This window comes from Ixodes scapularis, unplaced genomic scaffold, assembly GCF_016920785.2.
Source record: "Ixodes scapularis isolate PalLabHiFi unplaced genomic scaffold, ASM1692078v2 PGA_scaffold2__306_contigs__length_199485367, whole genome shotgun sequence".
Classification (NCBI taxonomy): Eukaryota; Metazoa; Arthropoda; class Arachnida; order Ixodida; family Ixodidae; genus Ixodes; species Ixodes scapularis.
In genome coordinates this window covers 93,028,554-93,046,539 of record NW_024609857.1, presented here as the reverse complement: position 1 = coordinate 93,046,539, position 17,986 = coordinate 93,028,554, and the positions used below count along the sequence as shown (strand labels likewise).

The 17,986-nt window shown below is 46.5% G+C and overlaps 1 protein-coding gene across 2 annotated transcripts in view; it reads left to right on the top strand.

The window, feature by feature from the left end:
* Positions 1–16,461, top strand: part of LOC115327800 (unconventional myosin-VI) — a 60,817-nt gene extending 44,356 nt beyond the window's left edge. For both annotated transcript variants that reach the window (XM_029988841.4, XM_040504520.2), the window contains exons 25-27: positions 11,320–11,457; positions 12,142–12,324; positions 15,595–16,461. In XM_029988841.4, the coding sequence (XP_029844701.1) occupies positions 11,320–11,457; positions 12,142–12,324; positions 15,595–15,746 (473 nt within the window). In that variant the 3' untranslated portion in view covers positions 15,747–16,461. The remainder of the gene's footprint in view (positions 1–11,319; positions 11,458–12,141; positions 12,325–15,594) is intronic.
* Positions 16,462–17,986: the final 1,525 nt, after the last annotated feature.

The window sequence follows — 17,986 nt, the reverse complement described above, 5'->3', positions numbered from 1 at the left end:
TAAAATCTTGTTAATTCAGTGTCGGTCGGACGGCGAAAAATATGCAAATTAAATACATTATCAAACTATTAGAAGAACAAAAAAAAAGACAAAAATCTTGAGCAAAGCTTTGAATCTCGAATTAAGCATTTTTATTCGAAAGAAGTAGTCGAAGAGGTCACCCGAAGTAGTCATTGAAGCGGAACTGTTGTGTTCGGTAATTAGCAGTGCCAAAGGTCTTATTTTCAAGATAAATGACCTGAACCAGCACATCCTCAGAATCCCCGTCCTTACATCCAGCAACTGTATCACTTCCCCTAGAGCGGGGTCTCGAGGCGGCTCATCGTCGTCATCAGTCTCGGCTGTCACACTGTCGGTGACTTTGCACCAATGCCCACATAGCAGGTTTGCCCATTCCCTTTCAGTGTGTAAAGTAGTCGGTAAAACTGGTACCTACCGACTTGTAGTCACCGTCCTTAAGGGGGAACACTACCTGGGCATGTCTAATTATGAACCGCTCACTCAATCGGTGTGAAATTTGCGGCGGGTGTTTGTAGCCATATACGCTAACTCATGTTTACAAACAAACCGGAGCGCCCCTAGCGGACGCCACCGGCGCCGTGCAGGCGCGATGGAGTGTGGGCAAGAAGCTCGCCGTCGCCCATAAACAATGATGATCATCATCATCATCATTTATTATTCCTTGAAGGCTTGGGGGGCATTATACAAGGGAGTGAAGACTTAAAAAAAAAAAAAATAACACTATTTATCTACAGAAACACGCTGTAATCTAGTTATGGGTTAGAAAAAATAAACTAATGTCTGCAGAAAATTTCTTAGTGTCAGATAAGGAAACAATTACGTCAGGCAGTGAGTTCCAGTCGCCAATGGTAAAGTAGCCATGTGAGTGACGGTTGACGATGAAATCGGACGGAGTTTACAAGAATGGTCGAGACAAGGGAAAATGCGGTAAAGAGGGGATAACAAACTTTGTCTGAGATGACTGTTGTAATAAAAGATCCGATGAAGAAGAGAAAGACGAGACACCCTGCAGCGGTGAGAAAGAGTGTCAAGGTTAGCTGATTGGCGAAACCCTGATATGCTTGCGTAAGGGGAATAATAGTCGGAATAAATAAAACGGAGGGTTCTGCCTTTGAACGGATTCCAGGTTGTTAGTTAGGTATGCCTGCCACGGTGACCATATGGAAGAAGCGAATTCTAGTTTAGTTCTGACCAAGGTAGTATATAAGCTAGTTGCTTTACGGGGGATGTAGCTTGTGTGAGGTTACGGCGAAGAAATCCGAGAGTGCGGTTAGCATCGGCGATGACAGATATTATGTAAGTGGTCCATGACAGGTCAAATGTCGGATGAATTCCTAGATATTTATATAATGAACAAGCAGTTACTGGGATGTCAGAAAGGTGGTAAGAGGAGGATAGAACATATGAACTGCGGGGAAAAGATAGCGATAAAGCCATTTGCCATTTATAACACCACTGAAATATAAGTTGGAGATCATTCTGCAAAATTAGTTGATCGTGGCGTGAATGAGTCAATCTATAAATGACACAGTCATCGGCGAACAAACATACTTCAGAAGTGATGCCATGGTGGAGATCATTTATGTAGATTAAAAAAAAGGGGTCCAAGAACGGTTTCCTGAGGGACGCCAGACGTTACTGTGCTTGTGGTAGATTTTATATTGTTAATAGAAGTGTACTGAGTGCGATTAGTGAGGAATTCAGAAATCCAATTGACTACAGAAGGGTGAAGATTAATATCTCTTAGTTTGATTAAAAGACGTTGGTGAGGGACCTTGTCAAATGCTTTGGAGAAGTCAATGAAGATGGCGTCAGTTTGAACATTGGAATCAAAATTTGAGTAAACGTGAGTTAGAAATGTTTTTAGCTGAGTTTCGCATGAGTAGAACTTGCAAAATCCGTGCTGGTGCTTGAAAAGGAGGTTATGAGAGTCTAGAAAGTTTATCATGTTAGAATAGAGAATATGCTTCAAGAGTTTGCATGAAACGCTGGTGAGCGAGATGGAACAATAGTTGCTGATTAGTTGGCGATCGCCTGTTTTATGAACGGGTATGAGGTTAGCAACTTTCCAATCAAATGGAACTTGAGAGAGTTTAAGAGATTGAGAGAATATGTTGCAGAGGAAAGTGGAAGAAATGTGTTTAGTGTTGATTAATACCTTAGATCCATTGGAAAGTGATGTTGTCGGCATCGGTGTGAGTCCCCCTGGCCTTTTTCGCGTTCAAATTGTTGATTCTAGTCTCCCTGGCAATGCCTGACTATTTGAGTGGCCTCAGCAAAATTACCGAGGCTTGTTACACCGCGAAACTTTGCGTGAATAATGTGACCTGCAGCGATTCATTCCGCCTGGACGCCGCAGAATGGACGCTAAAGCCTGATTCGCATGATCAGATTTCGCTCGCAATTTTCAGTCGCGACGTCGCTCAGGCTGCAAAAGTGTGAACCGTAGCTGAGATGGTCGATGTCAATACTCAAAATCGCAAGCAGAATCGGACCAAGTGAATTAGGCGTAACAAGTCTGTGATGGCCACTGGTAACAATGATCAACATCTCCTTGTATCTACTGTTTACATCAAGCCTGCTTACCAACCTTAAAACGAGTCTTTTGAGGCCTGCCCCTACTTTTTATCGCAAGTACCGGGCCCACGTTTGGTCTATGGGCCGGTGTCGTCTAAAAGAGCAGTTGACAAGCAGAAACGTTTGAAAGAGCAGACGACAGTTTGAACGATCAGGCGGCCGTTTGAACTTGAAGACACACTGAACGTAGTCCGCAGGTGGTCCGTGCAACTTGACGGCTTTCCCGCGTTCATGTTGGAACAAAACAAATAGATCTGATGACCACAAGTATCCGTGAATTCAACCCAAAGTGCTTCCCGCCCAAGCATTCGTGGTCTGACGGCATCTGTTTTTCCCTTTTCACGACACATATCAAAGTTCTCGGACGAACCGAGCACGTGAAAACTGACCTTCAAACCTTTCTTGACTCTTTTGGTACAGCCCCAATCGTGGTGTTTTGACGAGAAGGCAGGTTTCTGTCTGGTTCCTTTCAAAACAAAGCAGGAATACACGTCTCGTATGGGGACTTCTGCCCACAGCCCCAGACTGGAAGTGTGCCCGACGCGCCACCACCGCGCCGTGACGTAACAGAGTTGAGTTCGTGTATAGAAGGAGGGCATGCAAAGTTTCAGCCCTGTGAACCAATTTTGTGAGGTTCTATACATTTGGAACGAAGCAAAATATAGCTTTGCATGGAATCTGCTCAATGAATCTATCATTGAAAAATGCTGTCGATCACCACATATCTTTCTGGTGGAATGCATACTGGAATACTTGTTGCCGGTTACTATGAAAAGAAATTTGACAAAATATGCATTTTACAGGTAAAAAAAGTTTATGAAACTTTTTTTTTTTTTACATTTACCAAGTTTTGCAAGTTACAATTTTTCATAATAAAGGAACATGAAAATGCAAAATCTAAGTTCATAGTAACTGGCTTGATAAAATTTCGGCATATAATCCGCAAATATTAAGTCTCGCGGTAGTTTCATACCGAAACGATAGCTTTATTAAGGTGGGATTTGCTGCCAAAAAGATGAACTGAGAAAAACTCGTTCGAAATTTCAAGTCCACTTTTCTATTACTTGAGCTTCTTTCCTCAAAAGAATTGTCTGTGGTGTCTCAATGTCACCTTGAACTCTCCAGCTCGGTCCTTCTTCGATTCTCTTCTGCTCATTTGCAATGGCTTCGAGCTTGCGACGTTTCTGGGCGGTCTTAGAGGTGTCCAGTGCCTTCACCTTGGCCTTCAGGATCTTCTGCTGGGTTGCCTTCCTGGTGTGCTCCTTGTGGTGGCTTCCGGGGCAAATGCCCATCTTCTTGAGGATCCTCTCAAAGCCCTTAGGCCCCAAGTTGTATTCGAGAACAGCCATGGCCGCAGCAGTTTCCACTGTCGTCAGCGATGCGAATTCCGTCTTGGGGCATCTCTTCCAGATGAGCGCGTTGAACGACTCATTGGGGTTCTGAGTCTTCATTCTGCAGCACCTTTGAAGCAGGCTCCGATCGGACAGCCGGTTGTAGATGGGCACCAGCTCCTTTGCAATATGTCCCTTGTGAAGGCTGGGCGATGTGGGCGTAGCAAAAACGGTTTCCCAGCAGCAACCAGCGCGTTGTGGCGGTTGTAGTGGCACCATGAGTCTTCTCCGCTAAGGCTAGCGACATGTCGTGGTGCTTCATCAGTAGAGTATGAGTGCAAGAGACTTGCGTACACGCCTTTTACATCTTGGTGACGTCGGGGGCGTTGTCTTTCAGAGCAGTCGCACAATACCCATTAGCTTTCTCATCATGATGTTAGTCAACTTCCCCTTCCCTCCAAGGCCTTTTTTTGCTCTTCTTCAACTTTTCCATGCCACTGTACATACTCTTGGCCACGTGGTTGACACAGTCTTCCTTCTGGATGTCCTTGTCATAGGCACCAAGACCAGCAACGTGCGTGTACGCCTTGCTGTCACCATCACTTATTAGCATGGTGACATACTGCAGCTTGTGGAGCTCCAAAGATGTGCTGAAGATGACTCCTGCAGCTGCAACCTCCATAGCGTTTGACGATCCTCTGAAGTTCTTCTGACAAACATCTTTATCAGACTCCATCCAGGTCTGGTAGCCTTCTGCATCCTCCTTTGGGCCCAGGTTGCATCCGTGACAGTACTTTCTGTGAACGGAGAAGTCAAGCACCAAACCGGTGTTCACTTCAATGACTGCGCCAACCCCGAAGTTCGTCGTGTGGCCGCGCTTCTGCCAGGTACCGTCGTAACTGACGCAGATGTCGAGCAAGTCATCTGCGTTGTTGACATGGCCTTCTCCATCCTCGGACATCTGAGCTCCCCTCACTGCGGTCGCTGCCGCCTGCATCCCATCGCGCGCTCCTGCCATGGACGCTTCGTTCACCTTCTCTTCAGTGTTCTGATAGGTCTTTAAATGCATCGGCGATAGAGCCCCCCCGAAAAGGTTCTTCAGCTTCGTGAAGCTGATGCCGCAGTCCTTTCCGAGAACACAAAGGTGCGCGGCAAGCTCGCTCTGCCGGGTCTCTCCGACGGTCGCCGACTGGAGTGTCGTCACGATGTCCCCACAAGCTCCGCAGACGATGACAACAACGCCACTTTCCTTCAAGTCCAGTTCATTTCCATGGCAGTTGGGACACAGCAACGCGCTCACCAATGTCTTCACGGCAGACACATCCACGAAACGATACTTATTGAGCGCCGCGTCGCGAACGTCGTCAGTTGGTTTTGGCAAGGTGGCAGGTCGGTCTAAAACCGTGATTTTCCGTTCGAAGGTCGTCAACTCGTCTGCTTATGTCAATGCTGAGCCACTTTCGGGATGCGGCGGAGAAGAAAAGGACTCCGGAGACCGTGACGGGCGCAACGGTTTGGGCGACGTCGCCGACATGGCCGCGTCAGGAGCTCTAGAACGCCGGCCACACGCCGTGCCTCTTGACTTAGTGAACCGAGAACGCTTACCGAAGCTTCCGTGCACATAGCCTTTACTCGGCGTCATTTTCGGAACGAAAAAAGATGAGATAAGATTGAAGCAAAAAAGCGAGATGTAGCAGATCCGACGATAAAACGTGGTCTGGAGCAAGAACCGCCGCGAAAGATAACACGTTATGGCGGCTCTAGTTTCGGTTCTTCCCTATTTTTGCGACGGGGTTTTTCCGGCGCACACATACCCTCGACCCGTGTTTACTATATTACTAAAACGTCCGAGGAGCAAGGAGGTTAGAAGTACTAGGAGGGGGCACGTTGCAATATTGGTGAAGCCTAGTCATAAAAAGTTTGAATGATGTTGTGGCCAACGTGACTGTAGATCTCTCTGGCAATTGGTGCGCGTGACATGTCATGTGTGATATGTACGGTTGATTGTAGAAGGATTCCTTGCAGGCTTGCGCGCGCTCTGTCCGGTAGGTTTTATCAGATAAAGGCTAGCTGCGGTCATGTGATGTGGTCACGTTGGCCTGATAAGTGAGGAGGGTAAGGAGGAAAATTAGAAAGAGGCGAGGCGTCAAGGGTGCATGGCTTGTGGAGGCTACGCAGCTGCCGTCATGCCCTCTCTTACCCTTCTATCCTCCTTGCCGAGAAACAGCCTTTCCAACGAGGTTACGAATGCCACGCTAGGCCTCGCGGGCACGACGCGGTACCGTACTGAAAATCTGAACAATGGTGCTTTCCTCGCGTCTTTCGCGAGCGTGCCGCACCTGAGAACACCACGGAGGTATTGAAAATGTTTTATTTTCTTGGTAATTACGGCGCGGAAGTTTACCAAATTTCGCCATATTGCTCATTAATTGTTAGAGGTGCCAAAAATGCAACATTTGGAAAACTCATTTTCCAAAAAAATGGGCATTTTAGGCTTGTGTCCCCCCTTAAGTTTTTGTTTCCTCTTATTTTGATCACTTTGATCTATTATTACATGAGAGCAGGCTATTGCTATTTCAGATCGGCCTGCGTCCCTCTTCCCAGCATTGGCCTTTGTGAAGGCTTGTCAAAGCCCACTTCAGTGGCTTGGTACCTTGGCAAGACAAGGGAAGGTCGGCAATGGCGGCTGTAATCTGGCACCATTGCCGACCTTCTATATATATACTTTTTTTTAATATATATGTATGTTTTTTATGACGATAGTTGTTAGCGCTCCTTTGGGCAAAATCTGGTGGAATCTACATGCAAAATGTTGTGTGATCGCTGAGCTACCATTCTTTCCCATCGCCTTTGCCCCTCGCGCAACCACGTCATTCATTGCGTCACGCAAGACACATTACACTAACACTACGATCCTTCGGCATATCAACACGGCAGTCACTCAGTTTGCTTGACGCCTGACATGGCCAGACAAGATTCACTCTGTCAGAAGAGCGGGAATGGGAGGTGCATTGCATTCGGACATTAGACAGTTTTAATATAGCATTGCTGGCTCTTACGTGTGCAATAAGCAAGAGTATAGCGTACACTAAAAACTACCTGCTCGAATCGATTTTAGCTGTGTGTTCTGTAAATGTTTCCAAGTGAGCATCTCGCATGATCTTGATTTACTTTGCCAGAGGCATAGAATTCCACATGCTTACAGTGCCACCATGCTCCTCAAAATGAATATTAAAAGTCAAAATGTTTCAAATCATTTTATTTCAAATTAAGCCAAGTCGCAGTTACCTAGTCAAGCGCGCTTCTCTGCAGGATATGCGGAGGCCACGAGTACAGGTGTTTCGCCAAATTCGGTCGCGGAGCCTGCATCCATCGTTCCGTGGAGACGGCGCCTTTTATCGATGCTGTCGCGGGAAAAGATTCATGACCTACTGATGTCCGGTGCTAGGCAACAGCTTGGTTGATTTTTTGAAGAGTCGTTCGTCTGTCGGCGATGAGCTGTGGCAAGAGGCTTAGCGTTGAGCAGATCGCAGCATCCATGCACATTACAAGCTGTGAACGTTTTCACTACGCACTCCTTCAGCTGCTCAGCGATCTGTCTTGACTGCGGTAGGTCACTGAAAGAATGCCGAGCTGAATACAGTGTAGACCGCATATAACGTATGTCTCGGGAGTCGCGAAAATCCGCACTATAAGCGGTATCGCACTATAACCAAAACATCAATTTTTCAGGCCAAAATACATGCCATGAGACAACTTACCTTTGTAAAAGAATTTATTTTATGTTAGATGAAAAATAAAGCTTAGTTTGAGGAAAGTCTTTATTTCACCAGACTAGTACAGTTCTGTCTCAAGTGTGTCACACATTTTGAAAGAAATGAGCGGCTTTTGCCTGGCGCAGCATTTTAACGGCGTCGCGGGTTGCGGACGGACGTTGCGAGCGTTCAGGATTGCTAACCCTAATCACTTTTCTCCGAAGATGAAAATGCGTGAAAATTCGCATCCTTCATACGGTACGCGCCAGTAATACCTTGAACTTGAGCACACGCATGAAATGCACCAAATAAGAAATCCGGGCGATGTTTGAGGACACAAATGCTTAGAAATCACCACTTCACCACTGTAGTCGAAGTAAACAAACACGACGACACGGGCGTTTCTGCCGTCTTGAGAGCGCCGCCACGACATCGCCGCCACGGCATCGCCGCACGAGTAGGTGGATCTTCCCTTCTAGTACGTGCTGGGTTATCATAGCGACACACAACGAAAATTCACAGTCAAGGATAGCGCTTTTACGCAGAACGATGAGATGCACGCCATCTACGACGACGATCACAACCAATGCCATGTTTGCGGAATAGAAGCAGTCGGCCTGCGACCGGCATGCAACGCGCGCGAACACTTCTCCTCGACCTGCGATTGGTCTGTCGTTGCGGTTGTTTGTTTCTTTGTTTCCAACGCAGCGGAGGGACGCACGCACGTGAACGACTCGTGCAAGCGTCCCTCCGTCGCTATGGCAACTGAAGCCTCTCTCTTCGCTTCTCCCCGCGTTTTCGAGCAACCTCCTTGCCCCGCGAGTGCAGCATAAGTGCAGCTTGCGGCTCGCGCCGTCAGCGCCGTTATCTAGTGTCGCACAGGGAAGCGAGCTCGCTGCTCCGGTCGTCGGCGCGGTCGGCGGGCCATGCCAAAAGCCGCACTATAACCGGTATTTCCCTTTGCGCGCCTGCATTTTAAGCGGTATGTAATTACATGGAGTTCTATGGGAGGTGAACCGGTGGTTTAAAAAAACCGCGTTATATTCGGCCCTGCACTATAAGCGGTTACGTTGTAAGTGGTCTATACTGTACCACGTAATTTCACGTAACACTGAACTTCGCAAACACTATGTTGCCCATGCTGCGCCAGTCGAGGTAACCGCCATCTTGAAACTGGCGCTCTCGCTGGGCCCGAGATCTTTCGAGAACTTCCCGCAGAGCCCGCTAGCTTGCAGCGCAAAATTTTCAGTGTTGTGTGCGTACACAATATGCTAGCCCTTTTATTGTGTTCTGCGCAAGCGCACTCCGACCCACAATTTTTTTTGCATACGCAAAGCTTTAGCGTATGCGTATGTTTCAACAATGTAACAGCTACCGCTGTAAACTGGAGCACACTTTGTGCGGTCTTTTAACACAGAATGTGTTTTATCAGCCGGTTTTCACAAGGTTCTTTAACAGCTGGCTGTAACTGAAAACCAACACTGAAAAGCGTTATGCCCATAAGAAGCCATATAAAAAGATTTCAGTTTTCAGCAGGATTTAAACTCACCACCTCGAGATTGTGAGCCAAGTGATTTGCCGACTGAGCTATCTAGGGTCGGTGGTCGGTAGCCCACAAAAGCAAACTCATTGGCGCGGCACACGAGGGTGCCCTTTCTTGTCATGCTGCACTATCTTGCGGCGCGTGTCAGAAACAGGGGCAAATCTTGACACCCTTCTCTTCTTCTCTGGAAGGCCTATCACACGTTCTGAGCTTACCAGTCTGTGTCAACATGATCAAGCTTGTATAATCTTTTTTTTTTTCTATCTGCAGCATTACTTTAGGTTTGTATGTAAAAAGTTGGCAGTGATGCGATTGCTGCGCCTATTGCGCCAAACTGCGCCAAGCGGCTAACCCTGCTACATCCTGCTACATTTTGCCGAAATATGGGTAATCTGCGCCAAGCGTGCGCAAAAACCACAATTTCGGTTGCCTTTCAAAACCTAAACTAAACTGAGTGGCGTAATTGAGCATGCCTGTGTTATGTTCTTGCATGGTTTTCTTGCCGTCTCATGTTTTGCGCTCTCGTCGTCTCGTGGATCTTGTCTCGCGTCTTTTTTTTTTTTATATATATATTTTTAACAGTAGACGTGGGCGTGTCCGGATGCTCCGACGCTAGCATGCCGGGTACTAGCGATGCCATCATGCTGTGAAACGAAACCGCGTTTTTGCACGGCGGGAGTTTCTTTGTGAGCTGAAGCACTCGCTCCTGAAAGCAACGGCCATGGGAAACTATATTTGGTCCCTGTCTTCCAGAGACCGTGGTCACGCGACGTTGGGTTTTGCCGTCCCCACGTTGCTGTAGATATGGCGCTTTTTAAAATTAAAATAAGTACCGCCGCATGTCCATCAACATTCCTGTTCTTGTTTAAGTCGTATGTTACTATAAAAATCTTTCTTTAACACAAAGACTGCAGTGACGAAGTATTGATTACACAGGTTTCTCTTGGTGGGCTTTCTTTCGAGAGGAACCCCGGTACGTGAAAAATCTGCCGCGAAAGCTGGTGAAGAGAAGTGAGCTAAAACAAAGAAGGCAATGTATATACATTGTCTTCTTTCTTGACCTGAACCCACACAGCACGCTTGTTTGTCTAGAGTTCAGTCGTTGCACAAAGCGCTCCAAGAACTTTTTGACCCTGGCTCGCAATGTCTTGCATCGATGCGCTCAGGTACTTTTTTTTTTGTACCTTGTTTGCCGGCCTAGCAACCACGCGCTGCTGGACGTTTTTGTCGTATGCTCGACAGTTACATTTTGCATACAATTTTGGGAATCAGTTGGCGACGGAGCGGAATGGCACGGTTTCGGTTTCGATCGAACAGCCGTTGTCTCCGCTCGCGCGACGAAGCACGTGCAACTGCAAGCCTGCCGAAGTTGCCCACACGTGCATGCGAACATCATTGCACAGCAGAGGCACCAGCCTGACGCTTGCAATTCATTGTATCACGTTTGCTTACTTTTGACGAAAATCTGGCACGTTGGGAACCAGTAAGACGGTGTCAAGTGGTTTTTTGGAATTGCTAGGCAATGCCTATAGTAATGCACTGTACACTTGTGAAATGTCTCAGCAGTAGAACCACAAGCAGCGAGTTCCGTCGCAACAAGTCATGTCAAAGCACAACACAATGCGAATAGCCCTTCGTTTGTACAGCACTTATAACAAAATGTTTTCTTTTTTTAATAATATCTCCTCCAAAAGCCACTTTTGCTGCACCGAAACACTCTTTTGGCTGCTCCAAAAGGTGCTCCAAAATGGCTTAGGCCAATCACATCACTGAGTTGGCTACTGTTACATTGAAAGTACAGTACCCATGAAGCATGCAAGGAACAATTGTTTGTTATATCCTATATTTTTCTGTTTCCATTTCTGTCAGAGGTGAGGTCCAGTGTATTTTTTGAAAGAATGCATTTCTCTGGCTGCTGGTGAAACAAATTTGTTGCACTTATGAGATGTTCGGGAATTGGTGGCCCACCTAAACCTAACTGTCGGGCACTGAGCGAAAGAGAAGCCAATTTTGGGTGCAAGGGCTGATTGATGGCACTGTCCTGGAACTAAATCAGCAGAATGACTGCCCTGTCTTTTTCTACCTGGTGCAGACTTGGAGCTGTTGGCAGCCTGCCGTGAGGAGTTTCATAGACGCCTCAAGGTCTACCATGCCTGGAAGAGCAAGAATGCCAAGAAGGGATCTGGAGACACCTCACAGAACCGTGTTCCCACAACACTTCAGAATGGAGGCAAGTCTTTTATGTTGATCTAGGCTACATTGACAAATTTGGTGTGATCTGCATCTTCCTTTCTGACTGTAGACATCATTATTTCATAATTTCTTGCAGCTGGTGGAATGATAGAGTGCATTCTCAGTGTAGATGCCAGGAAAGATTTGGAGGGACATAGGTGCTGATATTGTTTAGATGTTAATGGGAGTGTTAAAAATATGGACAACGGGCCTTTTATATTTTGCATCTATATTGCCTAAGCTTGCAAAGTGTTTCATTGAATGAGTAATAGTAAAGCAGTATTTAGACTAGACTAAACCTTTTCTAGGGTTGCCTCTGCATACATGTGCAATAGTAGGAAGCAGGGGCACGTTATTTGTATTGATACGCTATGCGGTATTGTTGGCACAGCCAATTACGTGACACCTGGTTAGCTGTGTTTGGAACTGCGGTGCTGCTTTACTGTCGGCCGCAGCTAGAGCAGCCGCAGCAGTCGCTTCAGGTTCAAGACTGTGGTTAGTTTTGGGTAATGTCCATCCTCGCATAAAAGAAAATCGTCCAAGCCCTGGCATTGAAACTTGTTCTTGCACAAAGTTACATTTCATGCCGTCGAATCGTCATTTCCGAGGCACTCACGTCCTTTGCAAAAACTGTTGTTGAGTCAAAGACACGACACTGTGCGACTCTGTCCTCCGTTTGCAGGGGCCCTGCCAGGAGGTCAAGGGGACGCGGTGGATGGGGAGGATGGCCGACAGCGCTACTTCCGCATCCCGTTCCGCAAGGACGGCTCGAGCAGCGGCCTGTGGTTCGCCCACTTTGACGGACAGTACATTGCTCGCCAGATGGAGCTGCATCCGGGCAGGCCCCCCGTGCTGCTGCTCGCGGGTGAGCCCCTCGCTCTGGCATTTGTCACGAGAGTTATCGGTGTCCTCAGGCCTTCTCTAGAGCTTCCCCGTGCACAAACGCTTTATTCCAATGTTAGATCTAAAGTACCGTATTTACACGATTGTACATCGAGATATTTCTTAATTTTTAAAAGTCCAAACAGGGTGGTTGACTTATAATTGGAATCAAAGGATTCTACCGCCAACAAAGCCAAAACAGCCGCACCTCTGTTCATCTACGGATTCGGCCGGCATTGCGCCATTCTTTGCACTCAATTTACAATTAGCTCTTTTTTTTTTGCACGAATGAGTATTACGATTACGGTGATTGTGATCTGCAAATCAGCACGAATATGTGGCAACAAACGGCGCTCAATACACTGCGCTGCGCGAGCATCACGCTGAGCACCAAGCTTTGGGTTTGGCGGCACTCAATGTAAGAGCCACGCAGGAAATGCCGCAACGGCCGCTGGAACAGCCTCACTGCCTCACTCCCCACTGCTTGTCTTTGCACAATGCACGGTTGCGTGTTGTTTGATCGAGTGTCGAAATCGTGCGACTTTGCCGGACAGCCAACTACGTTTTTGGGTATTAACACAAGTGGTCCGAGCAGTTTAGATTTTCGGTGCTTGTTTACGGCCGTTCATCCGAAAAGAAACCAACAGCTGCACTGCTGGATCCAAGTTCAATCTGTCGGAGCTGGGGGTACACCAGTGGCGACTGCAACTTCGCGGGATCTTTTAACTGCGACGGTAAACGATGAGGTTTCTGCGTTTTTATGAAAAACTCAAGACTGAGGTATTGACAGACGAAGACAAGGAAAAGAAGGAGCACGTCTCTGTTGAGACGTGCTCCTTCTCTTCCTTGTCGTCGTCTGTCAATACCTCAGTCTCGGATTTTCCACAAAAATGTTTGATATACACCAGCTCATTGCGCCCTTACGTTCTGTTCAAGGTTTCTGCAGGCCAAAGTTTGGATAGACCCGGATACTCTCCAGAGTTAGAGGCCAAGCTTGCTACGTACGTCGCAGAAATGCGCAATCGGTCCCCACCCGTGACGCGTGACGCGATAACCGAGCGAGTGGGGGAGATGCGTTTGGTGAGGTTGTTTGCGAAGTGCGAGATTTCGTTGGACGGCGCCAACGACGTGGTTTGGGAACGTAGCAGTGATGACGACGGGAATGACGGCACCGTTGCGGACAAATCATAGTGTATAGTGGCAGACAGAGGGAGAATGACAGGGAGAACGACGCGAGATGCCTCGCGACATGCGCGAGGCATCTCGCATGCCTCGCGCATGTGTGTGCGGCCAAAGCACGCCAGTAGGCATCAGCGCACGTTAGAGGCCGGGCGTTCAAAAGACAAAAACTGCTGTTCTCTCCTTGTCAGTAACTATAACATAAATGTTCTCCATGAAATGCGCCCCAAAGTACAATTTTTTTTCCCCGTTTTTTTTTTTTTTTTACTTTTTTTTTTGTGCGTGTGTGTGTGTGTGTGGAAGGGGGGGGGAGGGACCTACTTACGAATTAGTTGTCTCTTATAATCATGTAAATACGATAGCATATTTTTGGGTTGCATGATTTTTGCGAAACACAGAAAAGAGGGTAAGGGTAAAAACTAGGTTTTATTTTTTAACTGGTATAGGGAGGACGATTGAGGTAGTTTGGTGCTAGTCTTGAAATTCATGAGTGTTTAGGGTTTTTTTGGTTTTTTTAAGTGGATCGATTGATTGAAAGAATTTATTTTGTGGGTTTTCTGCTTTTGGTCACGTCCTCCCAAGGGTTTTCTGCTTTTGATCACGTCCTCCCAAGGCAGTCGCATACCTGCCAACTCTCCCGAATTGTCTGTGAGCCTCCCGAATTTTGAATACATCTCCCGAGATTACGGACGCGACCTCAAATCTCCCAGAAAATGGCCGCCGTACCTTTTTCTTTTTTTATGACGCCCTATTGCTATAATTGTCACGCATGTGTCAGTGAGAGTTACTCGAGAGTAGGTTTAGGTTACTCCGGTGGGTTATCACGTGACAACTCGGAGCAGCAGCGTAAAACGGGGGTAGATTTTCAAACGCCAAGGTATGAAACCTCTACTCCTTAGTAAGTACGAGCTTTGTGTTTCCCCTTGTTGAGTTGGAAGGATCGATGGCGCTTTCAAACGCCAAGAAGTACTTGCAAGTATTTCTGAGACCATATGCCATGGCGGCAAGCCTGACATCAAGATACACATCGCTTCATGAAAGCATCAGACCCATGTTCGTGCCATAGAAGTCAGGGCACCATCGACAGTTTACTTCAAAACAACTGCGAAGACGGTGCAATCTGCGCAGAGTGCCTCTTCACGGGGTTTGTTGTCAAACTAAAAAAAGTAAAACGTTTAAAACCCCCCCTTCCCCTTGGCGGTATCCCAAATTTTCATGTTGCTAGGTTGGCAGGTATGCAGTTGAGAACATTTAGCTGTGCCTAACTGCCTCCGGAGACTGAATCATAAATTAGCATTCCACATCTTAATATGGTTTTTGCTGATTGTGTAGAGTGGAATTAGGTGGCCTTAGTTGCGATCAAATAGTTGTACTAGTACTCGTTCTTAACATCTTGAAATGTTTTTTTTTAGAAATTAACACAAATTCAGCCTAACCGTAAGGTACCGACAACGTTACTAGAACCACTCAGTTGGGAAACTGCCACAGAGCCTGCTTTAAAAAAGTGGCTCTGATATTTACTCCAGAATTGAGCTAATGGCGATCGCAACGCCGCCATTTCTCCCGTAGCGTCCACTCCGGGAACTGCATGGCTCACGTATTGGTTCAGGTCGAGTCGGGCAAGGGCCGGTGGCGCCATCCCGCAGGGCCATCACGCAGTAGCTATGTAAAGCAACTTTCATGTTTCAACTCGTCGCTAAAGGGTGGCGCTGTTATCGTATTTAGCTCGGTCTCGGTGGATGCCAGCGGCCCGGGTTTCGAGGGTGTGTTTCCCAACTGAGCGTTTTAGTACCGTTAGGTACCGAGCATCCGCCCATTCCACAATAAGTGCCCATGCCTCAATTTTATGATATTTAGAAAATACACAAAAAACATATCTTTACATATCGTTGACCTAGCAAGGGCCCATCTTCCCAGTTTTACACAATTACCTTCAAGCCTTGAGTGGGCTTTTGTTCGGAATTTTACAGCAGGTATAATAAACGTTGGGCATGATTGTAAATCATGCAAATCAAAGACCGACGAGAATGTTCCAAACAAAAAGGTTTCCTAACACGCCGTGTGATGTTTGCAGGGAGGGACGACATGCAAATGTGCGAGCTCAAGCTGGAAGAGACGGGTTTGGCCCGCAAGCGTGGGGCCGAGATCTTGGACCACGAGTTCGACGCGGAGTGGACCAAGCACGGGGGTCCCGCCTACGTGCCGCTTTCGACGCGGCACAAGTAGGGGCCGCAATGCCGCCGCGGAGTTGCGACGTGAAGCAGTGAGGTGCCATGGCTGAACAGCTACGGGAGGGAGCTCAGACCGGGCTGGAGGCAACTAACAGTCATGGGTCAAGACACAAAACAAGATAGATGACTAGTTGACCGTAGATCAAAAAAATAATTATTTATATAGTCAAAAAGTTATTTTTTTTTCTTGTGATCTCAAGTATTTTGGCATACTTGAACTTGCTCTTTTTTCTCGTTTTACGCGGGACTATTGCTACCGTTATAGGAATCTTACTCGTGTTTTTGCGAGTTTAACTTAATGAAGACAGTGAGCTTCGCCTTTTCTATGGGATTTTTTTTTTTTTCTTTTTGTCCTCCGTCGAGTGTTCCTTTTTGGGGTTCAAAGGCTCTCAAGAGGCAACTGTTTCTTGGTCTTTCGTTACTTTTGGTGCTTGGTTGTGGTGGCAGTATAGTGCCTTAACCTTACTACTTTTCTCATTTATATATACATATATATTTGTTACCGGTTTTTCTATAGTATTAAATGTGCCAGCACTTTTTATGTACTGTTTTGCATCACCATACCAGTGTTAACATCTTTTTGACAGAGCAACCTTTTGTCAAGATGAATTATTGCACTGAGTGCATCGTAATCCATGTATTTGACGTAGTTTTGAAGTAAAGGGTTGCGAGCTACGTGCATTCTGCTTAATAAAGACCTGCAGGAATCATGTGGCCTCTTTTCTTTATTAGAAATGTAATGGAGCTGCATATTGGAACATGCAAGACTGGGAAAGGCACTCTAAAGGCTCTATCACACGCTCGTGACTGCTTATGACTGAGTGCATTACGTTCTCTGTCACCGCTTGTGACTAGCAAACACGCTGGCTCCATCTAACGGGCAGCCGTGGAACACTCGCAAGTTTACAGCGAAACAGTTTATGGCTAGTGTTTATGGCGTGTGCAGCGACTAAAAACTCTACGCTCACACCGCCGCACGTGCATGCCTTCCCGTATAAAAGAAAGTAAATAACCAAAATAAAGCGCTGACGAACGCACGTGCAAGATACCGTATGTTTTAGGCTTTTGCCTTAGAACAGTTACTGCTGCAGATGCTGGCGCATGAAACACCATTCCCTGCGTTCTCCTTGATGCTTGGGTAATTTAGCAATATAGGTCTATTCAGTAGATTAGTTATCAATAGACACCATTTTCAAGGTCAATAGACTCTCGGGTAGATAAAGGATTCTCAAAGATTGGCCGCTGTGCGACCCGTGTCTGCCGGGCGGCGGAGAAAAGCTCACCAGAGAAAAGCTCGCCGGAGATAAGCTCACCGCAAAACCGGCAGATGCGGAGAAAAGCTCACCGGCCTTTGAGCGGTTGCGGAGAAAAGCTCACCGATATTTTTTAGCTTAGCTTGATTCTGCGTCAGACGCGGCAATTTAACACAATTCGCATTCGTCACTTCATTAAAAATGTCATCTTTTTTGTAATATTCTTGAAGTTCATTGGGCATATTTACCAATTCCTCAGGAATTAGTAATCACCCATTCTATAAATTAATGAAGCCGCAAGTATAAAATCAAAACATCATACACCTATAAAAAAAAGGCAATTTATTGACAGCTGACAGCGCGCCGTCGCTAACTCTCGGATAAAGAGGTTTGTTCTGTGAACCGGTTCAGCTCCAAATATTGTGTAGTGCCTAATAGATAAGAAGGTGTTTGTTGATGTCACCAGTGTCGGCTACGCTGTTTTCTTTCTGATTTCACTAAGAAAACTTTAGTTGCGAGAACACCTTCGCTTGTACGTTTGTTTTCTTCACACCGTCGTCGTCGTTTGAGCGGTTTTCATCATGTATAACGTTTACCAATTCGCCCTATTCGCTGCATAACAGAAGACTACTTATTCTATAGGTTACGAGTAACAACGGTGGCCATTGCGCAGCTCCGAAGGTCATGGGTGGCTTACCGTAGAAGGGCACTCAGTATCACACAAGGGGAACGTGTGAAAACACCAGCACGAACGGCTAGAAAGCGTGCATGTCCGTGGAAGAAAGATGCCTCGATATCCTATTGAATGTTTTATCCTGTTTTCAAAGGTTAACAAAAGCTTCAAAGAGAATTTCAACCACCGCGTTGTTGCGCATGCACTTTTGAATTTTCGGTAGTTACAGCTTTGATTTTTTAGGTTTTAGGCGGACATCATTAAATTTTTAAAATTTTTCCTGTTCTTCAAGTTTATAAAGTTTTTAGT